General features: G+C 39.0%; 1 protein-coding gene across 1 annotated transcript in view; it reads left to right on the forward strand.

Moving 5' to 3' along the window:
• Positions 1-17627, forward strand: part of LOC119897844 (collagen alpha-1(XIV) chain-like) — a 151233-nt gene that overhangs the window by 88869 nt on the left and 44737 nt on the right. Inside the window, 7 exon segments of the mRNA XM_038711836.1 lie at positions 177-215; positions 373-511; positions 2590-2732; positions 4160-4269; positions 10775-10933; positions 13115-13192; positions 14142-14228. Of these exon segments, the coding sequence (XP_038567764.1) occupies positions 177-215; positions 373-511; positions 2590-2732; positions 4160-4269; positions 10775-10933; positions 13115-13192; positions 14142-14228 (755 nt within the window).

The following is a 17627-nucleotide window of genomic DNA, read 5'->3' on the forward strand; positions in this document are numbered from 1 at the left end:
ACAAAGACAGGGTAAGAGACCAGGAGGGAAAAGAGTTCAGAAAAGTCAGGGGGAGATACGGACAGAGTAAAAAAGATAGAAAGCAGAAAGGACTCTGGCTGAAGAAAAAAGGGGAGGAAAGGGGGATTTGTTTGCTGGTTGAAGGATGAACTAACAGACTCTTTTCTATATTTCAGCTTGTCCGTCTGTTTTGATGAGTGGTAACACAATGGCAGGTAAGAGGCGCAAATGACAGGGAGAATGCATAATATACTGTACAACATTCGCACAGGTCCAACCACTGTGTCAAACCTGGATTGAAAGCTAATGATGATGATGGTAAGGATGCTGATCTCGATGACAATCAATGTCGGGGTGATTTGTATCTTGCAGGTTTCCGTATGATGGAGAAGTTTAGCCTAGTAGAAAAGGAGTACAGCACCATACCTGGAGTTTCTCTGGAGCCGGGCTCATTCAATAGCTTCCCCTGTTACAGATTACACCGTGACGCCTTGGTGTCACAGCCCACCAAGTGAGTAAGGACATGTCCACACTAAAGGGGGAGACATCTGAAAAAGCAGTTTAAATTACATGTTAAACTGACCTCTGTTTACAAAAACATTGTTGAGATTGTTTTCTAGTAATTCTGTTTCTGTTTCACCTGATAATGAAATATAGCAGCCTGTGTTAATGCTTGTTTAAACCTCCTACTCTTGATAGTCACTTGTGTTCTAGCTTAACACACAATTTTGCTGTTCTCACTGACGTATTATCTTGTTTAAACAGTAATAACTAACAGTAATCCTCGTCTGACAGCTTATGCATCAGCACAGATCAATGTGTACTGTGTGATCGGCTACATTGTCATACGAAATGAGTGATAGCAGGCAGAGTTGGGGGTGACAGTTTGTTCAGTGAAAGTTTTATTTGTTGAGATCAATCTTATTTTTTATTTGACGAGATCAGTGTCATTGAGATCAAGATCTCTTTCACAAGAGACACCTGAGAACAAATTACAAAATACACAAGGTTCAGATTCAGTCTCACAAAATGATCACCATGACACATGGACAAAAATACAGAAATAACTGCTTTTTAAAAATATTCCTCTGAGAGGTGAGTATCTCTAAGTTGTGGTGTATCATTATATCAGTAGGAACACACATCGTACCAGAAACCAGTCATCCTTTGTTCCTTTTTTAAGTTTCTTCTATGTTTCATTGAGTTAGTTTGATCCTACTCCATCCTGTTTATCCATCAATGTTTGCCTGCTAAGTAACTCTCCCCTCTTCTCCTGGACATGGGGAGTGGTGGCTGTATGTGGTCAGTGGGACACAAACACCAGAGGACTTTGAATTATCAGCCAGCAGTACACACAGAGTCCTAGAACTATAAAACAGTCCTGCCAGTAAAATTGACTCAACTTGCTGTGGCAATAACAAACCACCGGGGAACAAACATAAAAGCTAATGTGTCCAAGAATTTCCCATTATCTTTGTTTGGATTATCTTTTAGGACATAGGGGTTCAAGTTCCACTGACACCTGGCCCGTGTTATACTTGCCTGTTAAAAACCGCACCTCCTGTGTCAAATATAAAAGCTGTCGTAGCATTTGACCAACAACTGGTGTGGTCTACAGTATATACAAAATGCTAAACACAGATAGATACATACACTTTTCACTAACATTTACTGCACATGTCGCCATTGTTTCTAGTGTAGTGAACAATTATCAGTGTTAATTATTCTCTCAGGCTGCACTTCATTCTCTGCTTTCCACATATGGATATACTACTGTATATCTACTACTATTTAGTTTTCATGGCTCACCCAGGAAATTGTTAGGACCTATTATAGCATCTAGTTTGATGAGGCCATGCCCAATCTGTTCTTGATAAAGTATCAATAAAAGATTGAAGGTGTTAAGATCATTCTTCAGGTTTCATTGAAGGTTCACTATGTGCACTTCAGCTGGGTTTGAAAATTGCAGATGTAGACCATGATCACCAGTAACTCACAGCATTAAGAGACGCTGGAGACAAATGACTGAAATAATTTCTCTGAGATGCTCGTAGGCGCAGGTTAGAAGCGTTAATGTTTGCCTTGCACTGTACCACAGGGAGATGTTCATGTCTAAAACCCAGCCATGCAAACACTTACAGGAGCATTCAATGGCTTCAAATGTGCTCTTGCAGTGCCTTTCTTTCTGTGATGTTGTCATTTTGGAGCTTTTTTTCTTCTTCTTTTTTCTTTTACCCTCAACCAGCTTTAACTTTAGCTTCTTGTTCTGCGACTGTTTGGTTTGTGAAAAGTGAAATTGATGAGCGCTCTGAAAAGTTGAAGCCGAGAAAATTTGAACCTGAAGTGCTCGAAGGCAGCTGCACAAAAAAAGGCCAGGCTCTGGAATCAACAATAGGCTGGCACTCAAAGACAGTCTCAGGCAACCAAAAGCACTCTAAAAAGCATTCACAACAGCTACAAAGAGATGGTGGCACTTTCAAAAGGACACCCAGTGGATTCATGCCTTTAGGGCACAGCTCACCTACTGCTGGTGTGTGTGTGTGTGTGTGTGTGTGTGTGTGTTTGCATGTTCTTTCATGTGTGTACCAGGTACCTTCACCCGGAAGGTTTACCCTCTGACTACACCATTTCTATGATGCTCCGCCTACTTCCTGAGACCCCGCAGGAGCCCTTTGCATTGTGGGAAATCCTCAACAAGGACAACGAGCCATTGGTGGGACTGATCCTGGACAGTAAGTTTGAATCACATTTTCTTTGTCTCATCCACATCATAACACATCACAGTTTGACAAGTACAAACTCTAACATCCCCTGCAGTCACAACGTCTCCAAAACCGTTAAAAGTAGGGCTGAACGATTTGGGGAAAAAATCTAATTATGATTTTTCTGCCAGATATTGCGATTAGGATTCGATATGTGATTTTATTTTTATCGAAGTTTTGCTCAAGTTCAGTATTCACTGCCACTCTATTTTTGACTGAAGCCGGGTCAAGCAGCACAGAGCAGATGAACCAGGCAGGAAGTCAGACACAGAACGGCATACAGAATCCGGTCGATTTTCCAAATTAAAACACCTTTTGCACTTAACCATAGTAGAAGCACAAAAATCAAGTACAACTGAACAAATAAGCAGAATCTGAATAACTCAGCAAAATCAGACAGGCAAAACGCTCTTATTCTGAAATGGAACGGGCTCACAGAGAGCTGTTATCCCAAGTTGAAACACACAAAATGACAAATTCACTTCATGTTAACAACGTAGGGCAGGCTAAACGCTCCACACTTCAGTGTGAGCTGACGCCTGACAAAATCGCAGCACAGCCGCTGCCTGTGTCGGTTCGGCTGGCACCATTAACCCACACCTTTTCCTCTAGTTTTGTTTGTTGTTGTAAAATGTAGTGAGTGAGTAGGGCCGTAACATGAGGCGCATGGTGCTTGCGATTGGCGAGCAGATCTGTCACACAAGGATGACAACGGAATGAATTTGTAACTGCATGACTGTAGTTAAGCTGCATTTTAATTGCCGTCTTCACGATTAGCTAATCGCGTTCTTTCAAATCGCAATTTCGATTTGAAAACGATTAATCATTCAGCCCTAGTAAAAGCGATGCCACAGAAACACTGCACACTTGGAGGACTCACCAGAGGCATCAACCTTCAGAGGTGTTTCAGATGCCACTGACTTGGAGGAGGCCCAGGGCAAACAACCGACCTGCTACAGAGATTATATTACCAGCTGGTCTTGGTGATTTTGAGATCCCCAGGAGTAGCTGGAGGACGTTGCAGCAGAAAGGTCATTTTGGTTGCTCAGCTTTCCGGTTGACCCTGAGTAAGAAAAAGGTGAAAATTACATATATAATGAGAATAATGAGGAGGGCGTCTTGCTCTCTGCTGTCCAGTGCTTGGGGAAAAACTTTTCAATAAAGAACTTGATACAAAATGATATTACAGGGTTTTGCACGTTAAGAATGTTTCAATAGTAAAATTAATCTTGATTTTCTATGCAGACAAACAGCAAAGCAGCACAAAGATTAAGTTGTTTGTTGCAAACCAGTTCTTTATTGGAGTCTAATAGCAGGAGACAGAGCCAATAGTGTGCACAGGATAGCTTTGTACCTGATGTGAACATCAACCTTTACTATCCTCTGTGCCCTGACAGACTCTGGAAAGACCTTGACATTCTTCAATAACGACTACAAAGGAGACTTCCAGACCATCACTTTTGAAGGAACTGAAATAAAAAAACTCTTCCATGGCAGCTTCCACAAGGTTAGTCTTTATTAACCTTGTTAAAAAATGTGTGTGCTGAAAAAAAAAAATGCTGGTTATAGTTTTATGGTAGTGTCCTGGTGTCTTTTTCATATCATTATAATATGGTAAGATTTTTTGAGCAGTTCAAAATATATAAGAACATTTTAAGGACACAAAATGAAGTGTAAAGTTTGCATGTCTAGTCTGTGCTACTGGGTTGTTAGTCATTACAGTCCATTACAACTAAAACCATGTAACATTACATATGGTTCACACTGACAAACCGTCATTACAGTGGTTAGGTGGTAGTTTTCTGATGAATGTCCAGATCTGCTGCAGTGAAACTCTGCAGAGCATGAGGGGACAGAGAGAGCATGAAGCTCTCTGGCAAACCGTTGAGGGACAAAAATAAAGAAGATGTTTTTGAAGTTGTGGTGGTTTTTCAGTGGCTCTGGGGCTGGATTTTTCTCTTGACCTGTCAACACCGCTGTGGTGTGTGTGTGTGTGTGTGTGTGTGTGTGCAGGTGGTGATAGCCTCCCTCCCTGTTCACTCTCTCTCCCACTCTCCACTGCTTTTCTACATCAATTTGATTTTATTTTAAAAGTAGTGGAATGTACAGAGTGGGAGTGAATCTGCAGATTTCATCACTCCCTCTCTGTGGTCTCCCATGATGAAATTAGTGGGCATTTTTCATTATGTTTGACATTTACAGACTCAATTGTTCAAAAAATCAGTAGATGAATTAATAATCCCAGTACCCTTTTGCCACAATATACCTTATGCCACATGCAATACCTCCAAAGTACATTTAATTTCAACACAATATAGACCCTGTTTTCGTTGCCACAGAAGTTAGTGCACCTACAAATACACACTGTACAAACATCATTATATTTCATAGCAGTAGTTTCGCAGTAGTTTCCATGATTTTGTTGTTATTACTATTCCCTGGTGACCTCAGACATGACCACCTTAGACGATATTTGTTTGTCCTTCCAGCTGATTCTCTGAAAAAGACATTTCACATTTCCCTCAATCATTGCGATTCTATCCACATATTTTTATGTAAAGTACATTGTATCAAATTAGTCAGACTGAATGGAGATTGCAAATCTTGATGACATTCCCCCAATAAAAGACAATTTTCTGCTCACTTGAGACGAGAAAGTGTTTTGTAAAAAAATAAATTACAGAATAAATAATAATGCAAATGCCACTTCTGAATAAATAATGACATTGATTTGGCCTCGACAGATTCACATTGCCAAACACTTTGGCATGAAATATCAACAGCATTAGCTGAAACAAAATAATAACAGCTTGCTGAATAATAATCAATTCTTTTGTCTTTGTGGACATATTCTTTGAATTAACCTCACTGTTCAGGAGGTGTATTTACTTCAGCAGGGCTGATGGGAACAGGCAAGTATTGTTTTGTTACAGTTTAAGAGAGTGGTAACATTTACTTTACAAATGGAAGGAAACATAACTTAAAAATGCAAAGTCGTTATTGTTTTTTGCTGTAGAGCTGTTGCTGTATACTTTCTTCCCGCAAACTCTCTGACGATTTCTACTGAAAACAAACCAGCCCACAAACTCTCTGTCTGTCTTTCTTTATCTCACTTCTCAAAATGTCAGGGAGTAGCTGTCCATCATTCTCTTTGCCCTTTGTCTTCTCTATTGTTTTCTCTCTTTCTGTTGGAGAACATGACAATGTTGAGAGAAGGAACAGATGCAGGAGACTGCCTGGCAAGAGGAAGTGTTCGTCTCCATTTAGACAGGATGACAAGTGAATAAGAGGAGTGTCCGTGTGCGTGTGCATGTTTGTGTGTTTGTTATAAAGGGATTACCATATGAAGACACCTCATGTGAAAGCAGGAATACCCAGCAGCATCTGTCAATGCTCAGCAAAGCACACGCACACAAACTGAGAGAAACACAGAAAACAGAAGCTGGTGAAGGAGGAGGAAATAGATATGACTGTGAGCGTGAGACACAAAGTACAGGCAGGAAAATATAGAGACATAGGAGACGTGAGACTTCTTCAGTATAACACAAATATTGCTCAGAAAGATATTATACTAAGTGTATGAATTTCTATATGATGAAATGCCTCACATTAAAACTGTTTGAGAGCCCTTAAAGCAGACCTTGTGCTCTGTAAAAATGTAACCTCAGTCAGGAAGTAATTTGCACCAGTGCTTTTGGAGCTTACAGTAATTCACAATATCTCACAGAGTGAAATTCAAAAATCACGGTTAATTCATTCGCCCATGAACGATTGGTGTTTCCATAAATGTAGGAAGCTTCTACATTTATCTTCTACAAAGAAGAAAAAGGAATTATAACGGAGAAACAAAAGCAGTCGTTGGAAGGACATATTTGGGATGACAGGACCTGTGTTTGTTTGCAGAAGGAAAAGAAGAGACAGTGGAACAGTATTTTACTGACAAAGTGCTATGGGGATCTGTTTTCCGTACGATTAACAACTTGATGATTAATCCAGATAGAAGCAAGAATGTCAACACTGCAAACTTGTCTTAACTTTTAAAGGTTTTCACATTTTTATCTCTGAGCAGTTTGTATTCAGCTTTAGTCCTTCAGAACATGTTTATTTTTTGTGATAGGGCAAGAAAGTGCAGTAAGCTTGTCCAGCGCATCTGGATTTGGACTTTAGGAGACTGATGAGGGGGGAGGAATTAGACAGTGGGAAAATAATAAAGGGAATTACTGGGTTACCGGAAGGGAAATACCGTAAATGAGCTAAATTAACATTTTCTTGTAAGTGACGCGGGCACTTTGAAGGCAGTTACTGAATGGCAAGACTCAAACACACCTCAGCTATTTGAATTCTTTAAAATAACATCAAGTCTATTTTTGCCTGCATCTGGAAGGGCAGTATTAGTGTCACATGCACAAGTATGTGTAAAGCAAGATTTGATTATAAAACGTATAAACTGTATACTTACTACTGTAATTGAGTCTGAATAACCTGAATAACTCGGGAACAACTCTCTCTGAAAGCAAAATTTCAAAGAATTAAAAGTGTAATCTGAAGCAACACCTGGAATATTTCAATAGCTACCATGTCAGATAATTGTGGTTCATGTACACATATATTACATTTTAATACTAGGTGCAAGACCAAAAAGAATTGCCTGTTTAATGTCAACATGCTGCAATGGGCTCAAAAGTACTTTAATGACCTTTGAGCTGCCTGTCAGCACCTCAGATGTTTCTTGTTTAAAAAAATATTACAGAGCTAACCTTATTTCTGCTGTGACTGTTGTTTTAAAAAATCCACATGTAACAGTTGGCAAGTTTGTCATTAAACACTGTCAAATGTCTGCAGCTGTAATGAAACTTTAGTTTATATTTCTCTTTTTTTCTCCCCAACAATACATCTGTGCCTGAGGAGTGCTCATCTCTGGACTTAACAGGAAGTCAGACACACAAGCAGAAGAAACTAACTTTGTTTAAAAGCTAAATAAGCAGTCTGTTGATTATTAGCCAAACAGTTTTATGGTATCGTGAAAGCAGCATTTTAGGTTGACTGTTGCTGACTAGAGAGGACAGGAAATGAGAAAACACACATATTGTAAACACACCGGCAAAGAGAAAGTGCGTGTGCATAACCGTGTACATGCATGGATGTAAATGCTTAAACAAAATCGTACGAGTTTTACAAGCAGCCATTCACATGCAAAAGCACACTGTATTCATGCACACACTCACACACACACTTATTAAATAATAAGTGCATGCATAAGTGAGCATGCGCATGCACATTTTTTAAGTGCAGATCAGAGACAGCTGCGTCGGTACACACACACACACACACACACACTAATAGCCTCATCTTCCTCAATCCACTTCATTTCACACAGCATGTTTAAAAACTACCATAACAATTGAAGTGTGTGTTTGTGTGTCTGCACGTCAGTTGTCCACTTCCATCGTTGTATGAGAGACACACACATACACATATATACATACACACACACACACACACAGTTGTAAATTTAAAAATATAACAGAATACAATGCTGTAATCAGCGGGTGTTTTTTAGCTTAAGTTAACTTTTTTTGGACAATGCACATTTGTTTCTTCTATATTTAAATTGCATTACATGTTTTCTTATTGTGCAAATAAACTTTTTCATTTGTTACCTTTTTTTGGTGCAAGCTATTTTTCAGTCCCCAGCATCCCCATTGTAAATGACACCTATGACTTTAAGTCATTCTGCTTTGAACGATGAAAATGCCCAGAGCATACAACTATTGAAAAAGTCCAATCTGTCACACGTTTTTTCCACAGGGGACACTTTTCAGTTTTTCTTTTACTGTTGATCTTTAATTGTTTTGACATTTTTATTCAGTAAAGATAATGTTAAGTATATAGCTCACTGTCCGGAGCTTTTGCTATCATAGATCAACAGACACATTCTATGTGCAACATGACGTGTTATTCTATGTGCAACATGACAACTGTAATGTAGCACTGTCAGTGGTTTAGAAAATAGAAAGTAATTTGTCTGAAAAGTGATAAGGAAAAAGAATTCCATAATAATAAAACTATCTGCCGACAGAGAGACACAAACAAATCAGGTTCTCTATATTACAGAAAGATACTGTTGATGTGTAAGACAGCAGTAGCATTAGAAAATACACGACTGTGTACGTCTGAAAGGCTAATTCATCTTTTGCTGGCAGTAGTACCAGCTGTAGTTTCCAGTCAGCCATCTGAACTGCCACAGAGTGAAAAATATTATGCGGATGATATTTTTGATGTTTTATCTTAGCATATTAGCTTATAAAGCAGATCCCGAGTCTCCATTTTGTGGTTTGTCCTCTTTCAGCTTCTGGGTTATCTAATGAGTCTCAGATGAACAAAACAACAATAAAACGTACCGGCAACATTTAATTTGGCTTTAAATTCACCCATTCAGGACAGCACAGATGTCAGAAGCCCTGTCCTCATGTACTGTCCTCAGATACAGTCCTAAGTTTCAAGTCTGTAGTGCGTTTACATATTTTACAAGAGGAAAAAAGGAAAGTAGTGACTGACTGTCAGGAAGCATGCCCCAATCTAAAACACTGCTTGTATATTATATATATGGAAATTTGTGTGGAAATATTTTTATGATGTTGATGTATATGCTTTATTATAAAGAACACAATGGAGTACTTACTGAAAGTTATTTTATGTTTCCAAATGTTATCCATTGTAATTATAGGCATATTACGCTAACCAATGAGAATATAGCCATAAAGGAAAAGCAGTTGCTTAAAAATAAACAGCATCATTTCTGATGCCTGCTACTGTTTTTTCAGATGTCATGTAGTTCAAGTGTAAGAACAGAGGGATGGGTCAAAAGTCATTTTGAACAAACCTCCTCCATACTTCAAATAAGTCAGAGTCACTGGTGGAATAAATGGAGGAGCCAGCTAGCCTAAAGGAGAGTGACTTCCATCTGTAACACACACACACAGACACAGAAACATATACATTTCTTTACCTCAGACATTTCAGTACCCTATATCCACTCCCTAACCGCTCATGTTAACTGAAGCCACTAAATGCCACAAAATACCAGCAAAATGTCTGCACCTTAGAGGATTTTCATCATCTTTTATATCACAAAAATACAACACGCACACAACATGCCCAGTGAAGTGTGCAGAATGGTGAATGAGAACAGAAAGTCATTATACAGCAGCCATCCAGACGTCAGCCGAGGAATAGGGTCTGACATTCGAATATGAACTTTGTCTAACTCCACATTAGCTGCACCTTTCTACTGTGTGTGTGTGTGTGTGTGTGTGTGTGTGTGTGTGTGTGTGTGTGTGTGTGTGTGCAGAGGTGCATGTTCTGACTTGCAGTGTATTTTTATCGAGGGTGTGAAAGAGGGAAAGAGTGATAGGAAACCTTGGTGAAACACGCGGGTCTTAATAGTCTAGTTTATTACTATCCTTCAGCAGGATGTAGCCCTCTTTGCTCATTAACCATGCGACCAGTTGAATTTCACAGTTCAGGGCACTGGTACTGGTTTCCTCTAAGGAGGCAGTTTGAGCTCACAGGCACTCTGACTAATTTGTGTGGGAAGATGCTTTTAGTCTGCATTTATAAAACCAAATGTAAGCAAATACTGTCACTGTGATTTGTCAGTAAAGAGGCGGGCTGTTGTTGGTGTCCATACACACAAGAGGTAGTCGAACATTTTGTATGTTGGCTGATCAGAGATACAAAACCTGTGAAATGCTTCACTAAAACTGATCTTACAACTCTGTTTTATTGACTGTCTATTCAGTTGTTTGTGTTTATGTCTGGTTATATACTTGCATAATATAAATGCATAATACACACTTAATGAGGATTGACTATTTAAACAAAAGACATGCTAGAATGTGTCTCTTCAAACGGTTTATCATAACCTGCTCCACAGGAGTTTGATGTAGTTGTAGTTTGGGGAAACACTCCAAAGTCTTTATCATGCACATTATCCTCTCTCACCCACACAGCTCCATGTAACTATCAGCAAGACATCTGTGAAGGTGGTGTTGGATTGTTCTGTGGTTGGAGAGAAATCCATCAATGCTGCTGGAAACATTACCACCGATGGAGTGGAGATCCTCGGAAGGATGGTTCGATCCAGAGGAAGACGGGACAACTCTGCTCCAGTCAGTATAAATTCTTTTCTGCATCATTGTTAAGTGCTCTCTGAATAGACAGTGATGTACAGTAGGTATGCTCAGGGTCCACACTGGTCTTAGAAATCCGATAGGTGTCCTTCAGACAGGTGGCATAAGAAGGTTGTCAGACCAGTAGAATATGGGAGGGTTGGCAAAATCAAGATATTGACAAAATCTTCAACTTAGACTAACATGGCAGAATTTATTTCACAATCACTGAAATAATCACTTGGTTTAATATTTCCTCCCTCAGCATTCTTGTCTGTGTGGCATAAACCTCAGTTAAAGAACAAATAATGACACCTGCTTTAACCAAGTGATAATCATCTGGCTGGTATAATTGTCCCCTCTGCACTGATTGCAGTAATCAATCAGCAAGGTGTTTGTGTGAACCATTATGCCCATAAAGTGGCAACCATTAATATCCAAAACCATTTCAGTGAGTAACTCAGTAGGAGTTAATTTTATTTACTGCAGATGGAAATGTACAAAGTGCCTTTTTACATATACTTTGTTAGCTGCACGCCACTCATTAAGTAGCACAAGCACTCAAAAAAAAAAAAAACGTTTGGCACAAACAGGCAAGGGAGAAGGTGAGATATCTTGGGCTTCTGGGAGTACTGAGTGCTGCTATTAGTACATATATACTCCTTAGCTGTTCCACAGAAAATCATCAGCTGGAAGATGCTGGTTGAAGAAGTTTTTATGAAGGAAAATTTTAAAAAAGTGATTTTTTTCACTTAGCACCAGATTTTCCTTTACTGGCCAGTAAAAAGGATGATTGTTGATTTAAAAATAGGTTGTGTCTATGATGTTTGGAAAGGCAGTGTAGTGCGAGTGTAACCGGTTCGAAAATGACTCCATAATGTTGCATTCAGTTTATTCTGTTTTGCTGTCTGTACTTTCACTCAGTCAGAAGTGAAGTCTTTAGTTGAAGAAATACTTTGTTTTTAGCTCCACAGCAAGCGACATTTCTTATTATCAGTTGGACATTTTGAGTTAATTTAGATGATTACCAAAGTGACCGTACATCAGCATGAATACATTTAATCATATAATGATAATCCTGACATTTTTCTCAAGGTTTCAATCAGCCAGCTCAGCATTTCTATGAATCTGGGTCAAAACTGCAAACTGATCACAGCAAGTCTGGATCGTTTGGGTCTCAACGTTAGTTCCAGTTTGACTGAGACTACCCGGCTCTTTCAAGTCAAAGACCCCCTGTGGCGCTGTAATAGAAGGACTATAATTACTACGATAAGACAGTTTCACACGGGTTGCGTGGCAGGCCTCTTTACTAATTAAAATAATTTTATTTAAATGTCCATTTATTGTTGTACATTTTCCTATTAAATAGGACAATTTATGGTATTTTAGATATGACATTTGACAGAAATGCGGTGACACTGGCTGTTTTTAATCTTGGAGGTTGCTCACCTAGAAGTCCTAGAAGACTTTTCTTTAAATAAAGTAATGAAGATTATAACTGTTTAACTGAAACAGTAGCAGAGAGAAGAACACTAGCTGAATCTCATCCAAGTCTGCAACCATGTGTTCTTCTCTGTATGTATTTAACTTCCTGGAGAAAAGAGTATCACACTCCATCCATCCATCCATCCATCGTCAACCGCTTATCCTGCGTATAGGGTCGCGGAGGAAAGGCGGGGTACACCCTGGACAGGTCACCAGTCCATTGCACGGCAGAAGAAACTGCCCTTCAAGTGAAATAAACAGTATATGTCAGAGGGCTGTTTCGTCAGTCATGATGATACGTTTTTTAAATGAATCAGACACAAGCATGTGACCTAATTTATGGCCCTCTATAGTTTAAGACCAGTGGAGCCTCCACAACATTCATTATGTTTGTTGAAGCTGTCTGCCAGACTTCATGTATCTATCTACCAGCACTTTTCTGCAGGTCATTAGAGCTTGTTAGCAGCCAAACTGTCTCTGTTCTTATTTCTTATCGACACAGAAACACCACAAAACCACATCATTGCAAAATGCCATGGTTAAAATTCCACTTGTAATGTTGCCCCTGTTTTATGTCTGCATTTTGAAATGTGTTAACTGATAATATTGTGACTGCGGTATTAATTAAATTGGTTTGTGTGTACATGTAAGTGTGCTCACGCATATGTTTGTGTGTGTATGTGTGTGTGTTTACAGTTCCAGCTCCAGATGTTTGACATCATCTGCAGTACATCCTGGGCCAGCAGAGATAAGTGTTGTGAGCTTCCAGCATTGGTAAGAAACTAACACATGCATATACTCTCTGACACACACACACACACACACATACACATGCTGACACACTTTGATACATCACTCTATGAATATTACAAAGATAATTAGAGTGATAATTGTGGTTAAGATCAAAACTGAGTTTTGATGAAACCAGAACGATAAAACCAGAATTAAAGCCAAGTTACTTGGAATTTGTATGATGGGCTATTAGCACGGGCAAAGAAATGCCACTGGTAATGGTGCCTGTGGCCTGGTGGGTAATTTCATTTATGTGATAGAAATGCACCTAATGAGCACGTTGAGAATAGCCAATCTTTTTTGCACACATACAAGTCAAGTGTCCTTTATATATGAGCTCCCATGCATAAAACATACCCACCCAACAAACAGATGCACTGAGTTACCAGTTAATGAGGAACAACTCTGTAATACTAATATTATTAGTAAACTAATACTAATAGTGTAGTAGTAAAGTTTTAATTCAACTTTGTAGTAATCATTAGGCTGTAGTTAGTGGTGGTATTGGATTGCATTACTGTATTGAAATGTTTTCTTATATTTTGTCCACCCCACATACACGAGGGGCACAGTGTATCAAAATCACCTCTGGTTTAATACAATCCCATGAACAAACAATAAGATGAACTGCTCAGTATAAGCAAGTGCAGCTTCTTAAAGATAAGATAAAGATATAATAGTTTATCAGTAGCCAAGGAGACCAAGCAAACACTGACCTTTTGTACCACAAGTTTTATACCTGAAGCTGCTCAGGCTGCTGGGAGTCAAAGACCTGATCCAGAGACCTGCGACAAGTTGGCAAATGATGAGCATGTTTTACCATTGTTATCTTGTTTGCTGGCAAGCTCCAGGTGTATGTAGGTAAAGTTTGAAATGATGCCTTGCCTGAATACAGACCAAGTGCACTCAAAGTTTTTATGTGTGTTTACAGAGAGTTGAGGAGCAGTGCCCCCCCATGCCTCATGCCTGTACCTGCTCCCAGGACAGCAAAGGACCTCCAGGACCTTCTGGGCCCCCTGTAAGAGCTCACTAATTCTTCTTTCATTCTGTCATTTATTCTTTAATTAATAACTTATTCAGACTGGTGTGCTCAATCCAATACAAAGACCATCTTCTTCAGTGTATTTCTGCCCTTTTTACGTCTCTCTTTCCACAAATGTGGAACTCTTTATACCCCCCCCCCCCCCCCCCCCCCCGTCTTTAAAAAGTAGTTGTGGAATTTACAATTCAAAATTTCAGGAAAGTAATCCATATGATCCAGCTCGGTTCAACTGTTAAATTCTTCCCTCAAGGTGCAATTTGAGATACTCTGGTTCGGTTCACTGCTCTACATACATAAACACACACACACAAAAAAAATTATTCACACATAAATACAATCCAAAATATAATTGTGTAATTTTAAAAGAAGTTAAAAGATACAAAAGTCAATGGCAGTGTCCACCACTACTGAGACATTTTAGTAAAAAAGCGAATGCATTTATCAGTCAATAAACAATTAATTTATTAAGTTATATACAATAAATATTTTTTTATTTTATGAAAAAGTGTTGAGTGTTTTCATTGGGGTGGCACTTTGTTAGAGAGAGAGGCTTGTGGAGAAGCTGTATTCCTCTCACGCAGTAGCTGGTGAAGCCTGATAGAGGCTGAGAGATGAGAGCAAGTAAATGAGCTCATTTACAGCCTTTTTGTCTGTATTGTCTCTTCTTTATCTCTTTTTTTCTCTCACTATGCATTTTCCACGCCTTTCTCTCTTCTTTTCCCTCCATGTCTATCTCTTTCCTTTTCTCTCATTTTCTCTCCCCTCCTAAGTTTTTTCTCTTTGTCTCCACCCTTGAGTGTTGAGGGCATGGGGTGGGTGTGGATCAACACTGGTATAGTTTGAGAAAGCAGTTATGTGGCAATTCCATTTATCACAGTCGATTACAATCCTCCCCAATTTTCATCCCTGTCCCAGAAGCCAGATCCACTTATGCATCTATAGGGTTATGTTCACAGGCCACAGGCCACAGCCCTCCTTTCTAGTGTAGTATCCAATACTTATGTATTTGACTCATAACAGTTCAAAATAGCACTGGAGCAGCAGGACAGAGGGTCAGTGACCTTCTATGGGGAGAGCAGTGATTGCTGGTTATGTAGGGACTGAATCCTTCTATAGGATTTTACCTCTAACCCCTTGTTTTGTTACTTCAGAATAGTACTGTACCCTTCTATGGGTTTGACCTTTTATTTTGCAGACTCAAACCCCTCTATGGTACCTAACAGATACCTAAACATATCCTATATAAGCTATGTTTGATGTACAGAGAGACAGAGTGGCCATCGGGCTGGGTCACTCTACAAGCTGCTGCAGAGCTTGTAATTGATGCTGAACTCCTTGATTTAATAAACTTTTATGATCAAGAACAGTGTCAAGCGGGTTTCCTATCACATCATCGCAGCATTATTGTTCGGACACCACACTAGTTTTCTACATTTGTTTTTGTTTCTCTCTCTCTTTAACATTTCAACATTTTGTTCTTATACCAGAAAAATAAAGTACTCACGAATGTCAGCTAAACCATGAAATATGTGCTACCAAAATTTCACTTCCTTGTAATAGGTTGCTAGTTGATCCAAGAATTGTGTTTAAACTACAGCTACTTGAGCTTAATTTGAAGACATGAAATTTGATCTTGTGCTCTACCTTTTCTCACTAACTCTCTATACTGTGTATTCACTTCTGTCGCCTCCATCTCTTTTCTCCTTTTCTCTCTTTCATGCCCAGCCAGAGATCAATAGCAGCACTGAATAGCTTTCAACCCTTCATTGTCTTTCTGTTTCTTCTTTTCTCTGTTTTCTCTTCTACTTCCATTTCATCCACACGCCTGAGGCTCTTCTTTTTTTTTCACTTAATGCCTCTCTGTGGCTGTGTCTGTCTCTCTGTCTGTGTCTGTTTGCCGGCATTGAACGGGTTTCTTAAATCACATTTGAACTGCAGCAAATGGGTGTAGATGAATGTTTTAATGGCGAAATCATAGCCACTTTTGGGCTAAAACTGCACGCTATAATCAGTGAGGTTTTGAGGAGGGGAAAAAGCTTTGTCATTCCCCCTTGTTAACACTTAATATAACGGTTGTTAGCACAATAAATGTCTTGTATCCCCTGTGGAAGACAAGCTTCCTACAGACAGGAAAATTTTCAAAATCCTAACAGACTGTGAAAACAGAGACTTTCACTGCAAACAGTGGATGTGTACAGAATTTGTTTGCTGCTGAGTCTTTGCTTACTCTGATAAACCAAGGAGTGTGAATAAAGATACACAAATACCTAGATCAATGGGTAGTGCAGTATCTAAACACTCAGAAAACTGCTAAGAAAAGACAACCAGAAGGCAAATGAGCTGTAGAGCAAAGACTTATTAAAAAGCATTAAGAAACTATAGTAGTTGCAAGCTGATCATATTGAACATTCCTGTTAAAGGTTTGGTATCAAACAGAATATATATACTCTTGTCATTACTATGCTTTACTAGGCTTCCCACACCTGGAACAAACTCCAAGAATATCTTAGATGTCCAAACCGTCGAAATTTTAAAACTTTCTTGTTTTGTAACACTGATTTGTTTAGACATCCGTGCAACCTTAATTGTCCTATCTTTTATTGTTTTCATTCAGTTTCTCTGTTTACCCTGCTAATTTTATTCCCTTATCTTTAAATTTTTTTAAAGAGGTGGTATTATGCTTTTTGGCTTTTTCCCTCACCTTTATTGAGTTATATACCTTTTTGTGCATGTAATAGGTTTGCAAAGTGAAAAAGCCCAAAATCCAGCCCAAAGGGAGTTCCCATCTCTGACAGAAAACACTGCTCTGAACTGCCTGAAAACAGCTCATTTGTAGTCCAGCCTTTTCTTCTGCTTTGCTGTGACGTCAAAGCAAAATGCGTGTCATAACGCTCGCCAAGTGGCTAGTCCGACATGCCCTCAAAAACACACACCTCCTCTCCCTTCCAAACACTAGCTACCGTCCAGGTAGTCGATGGACATAAAATTGTTACTGCTGATTACTTTTGATTGGCTAGTAGTCCTTAACTAGGTACTGCGCATGTGCAACTTCCAGCAAAGATCATTTAGAGACAAGATGTATCACTCCATAGCTATAACGAAGCCTTCAACACAGGGTGAAAAGAGGAGCTGCAGCAATGGATAGTATGAAAAAAAATACTGTGTTTTTTTAACCTGAAAATGAGCACAATACCACCTCTTTAAATAACTTATATTGCTCCCTTACTTTTTTAATCATTTTAATTATTTCCATTATATTATTTTATCACATAACCTCTCTATTTTTATGTAAAGCACTTTGCTCTTAGCTCTATACATAAAGTTGCCTTGCCTTGCCTTGTCCATAATATACCTACACAGACAAGACATTAATTA

Source organism: Micropterus salmoides, unplaced genomic scaffold (genome assembly GCF_014851395.1).
Source record: "Micropterus salmoides isolate LMB-PRFRI ecotype aquatic unplaced genomic scaffold, ASM1485139v1 Ms_hic_scaffold_11, whole genome shotgun sequence".
NCBI lineage: Eukaryota > Metazoa > Chordata > Actinopteri > Centrarchiformes > Centrarchidae > Micropterus > Micropterus salmoides.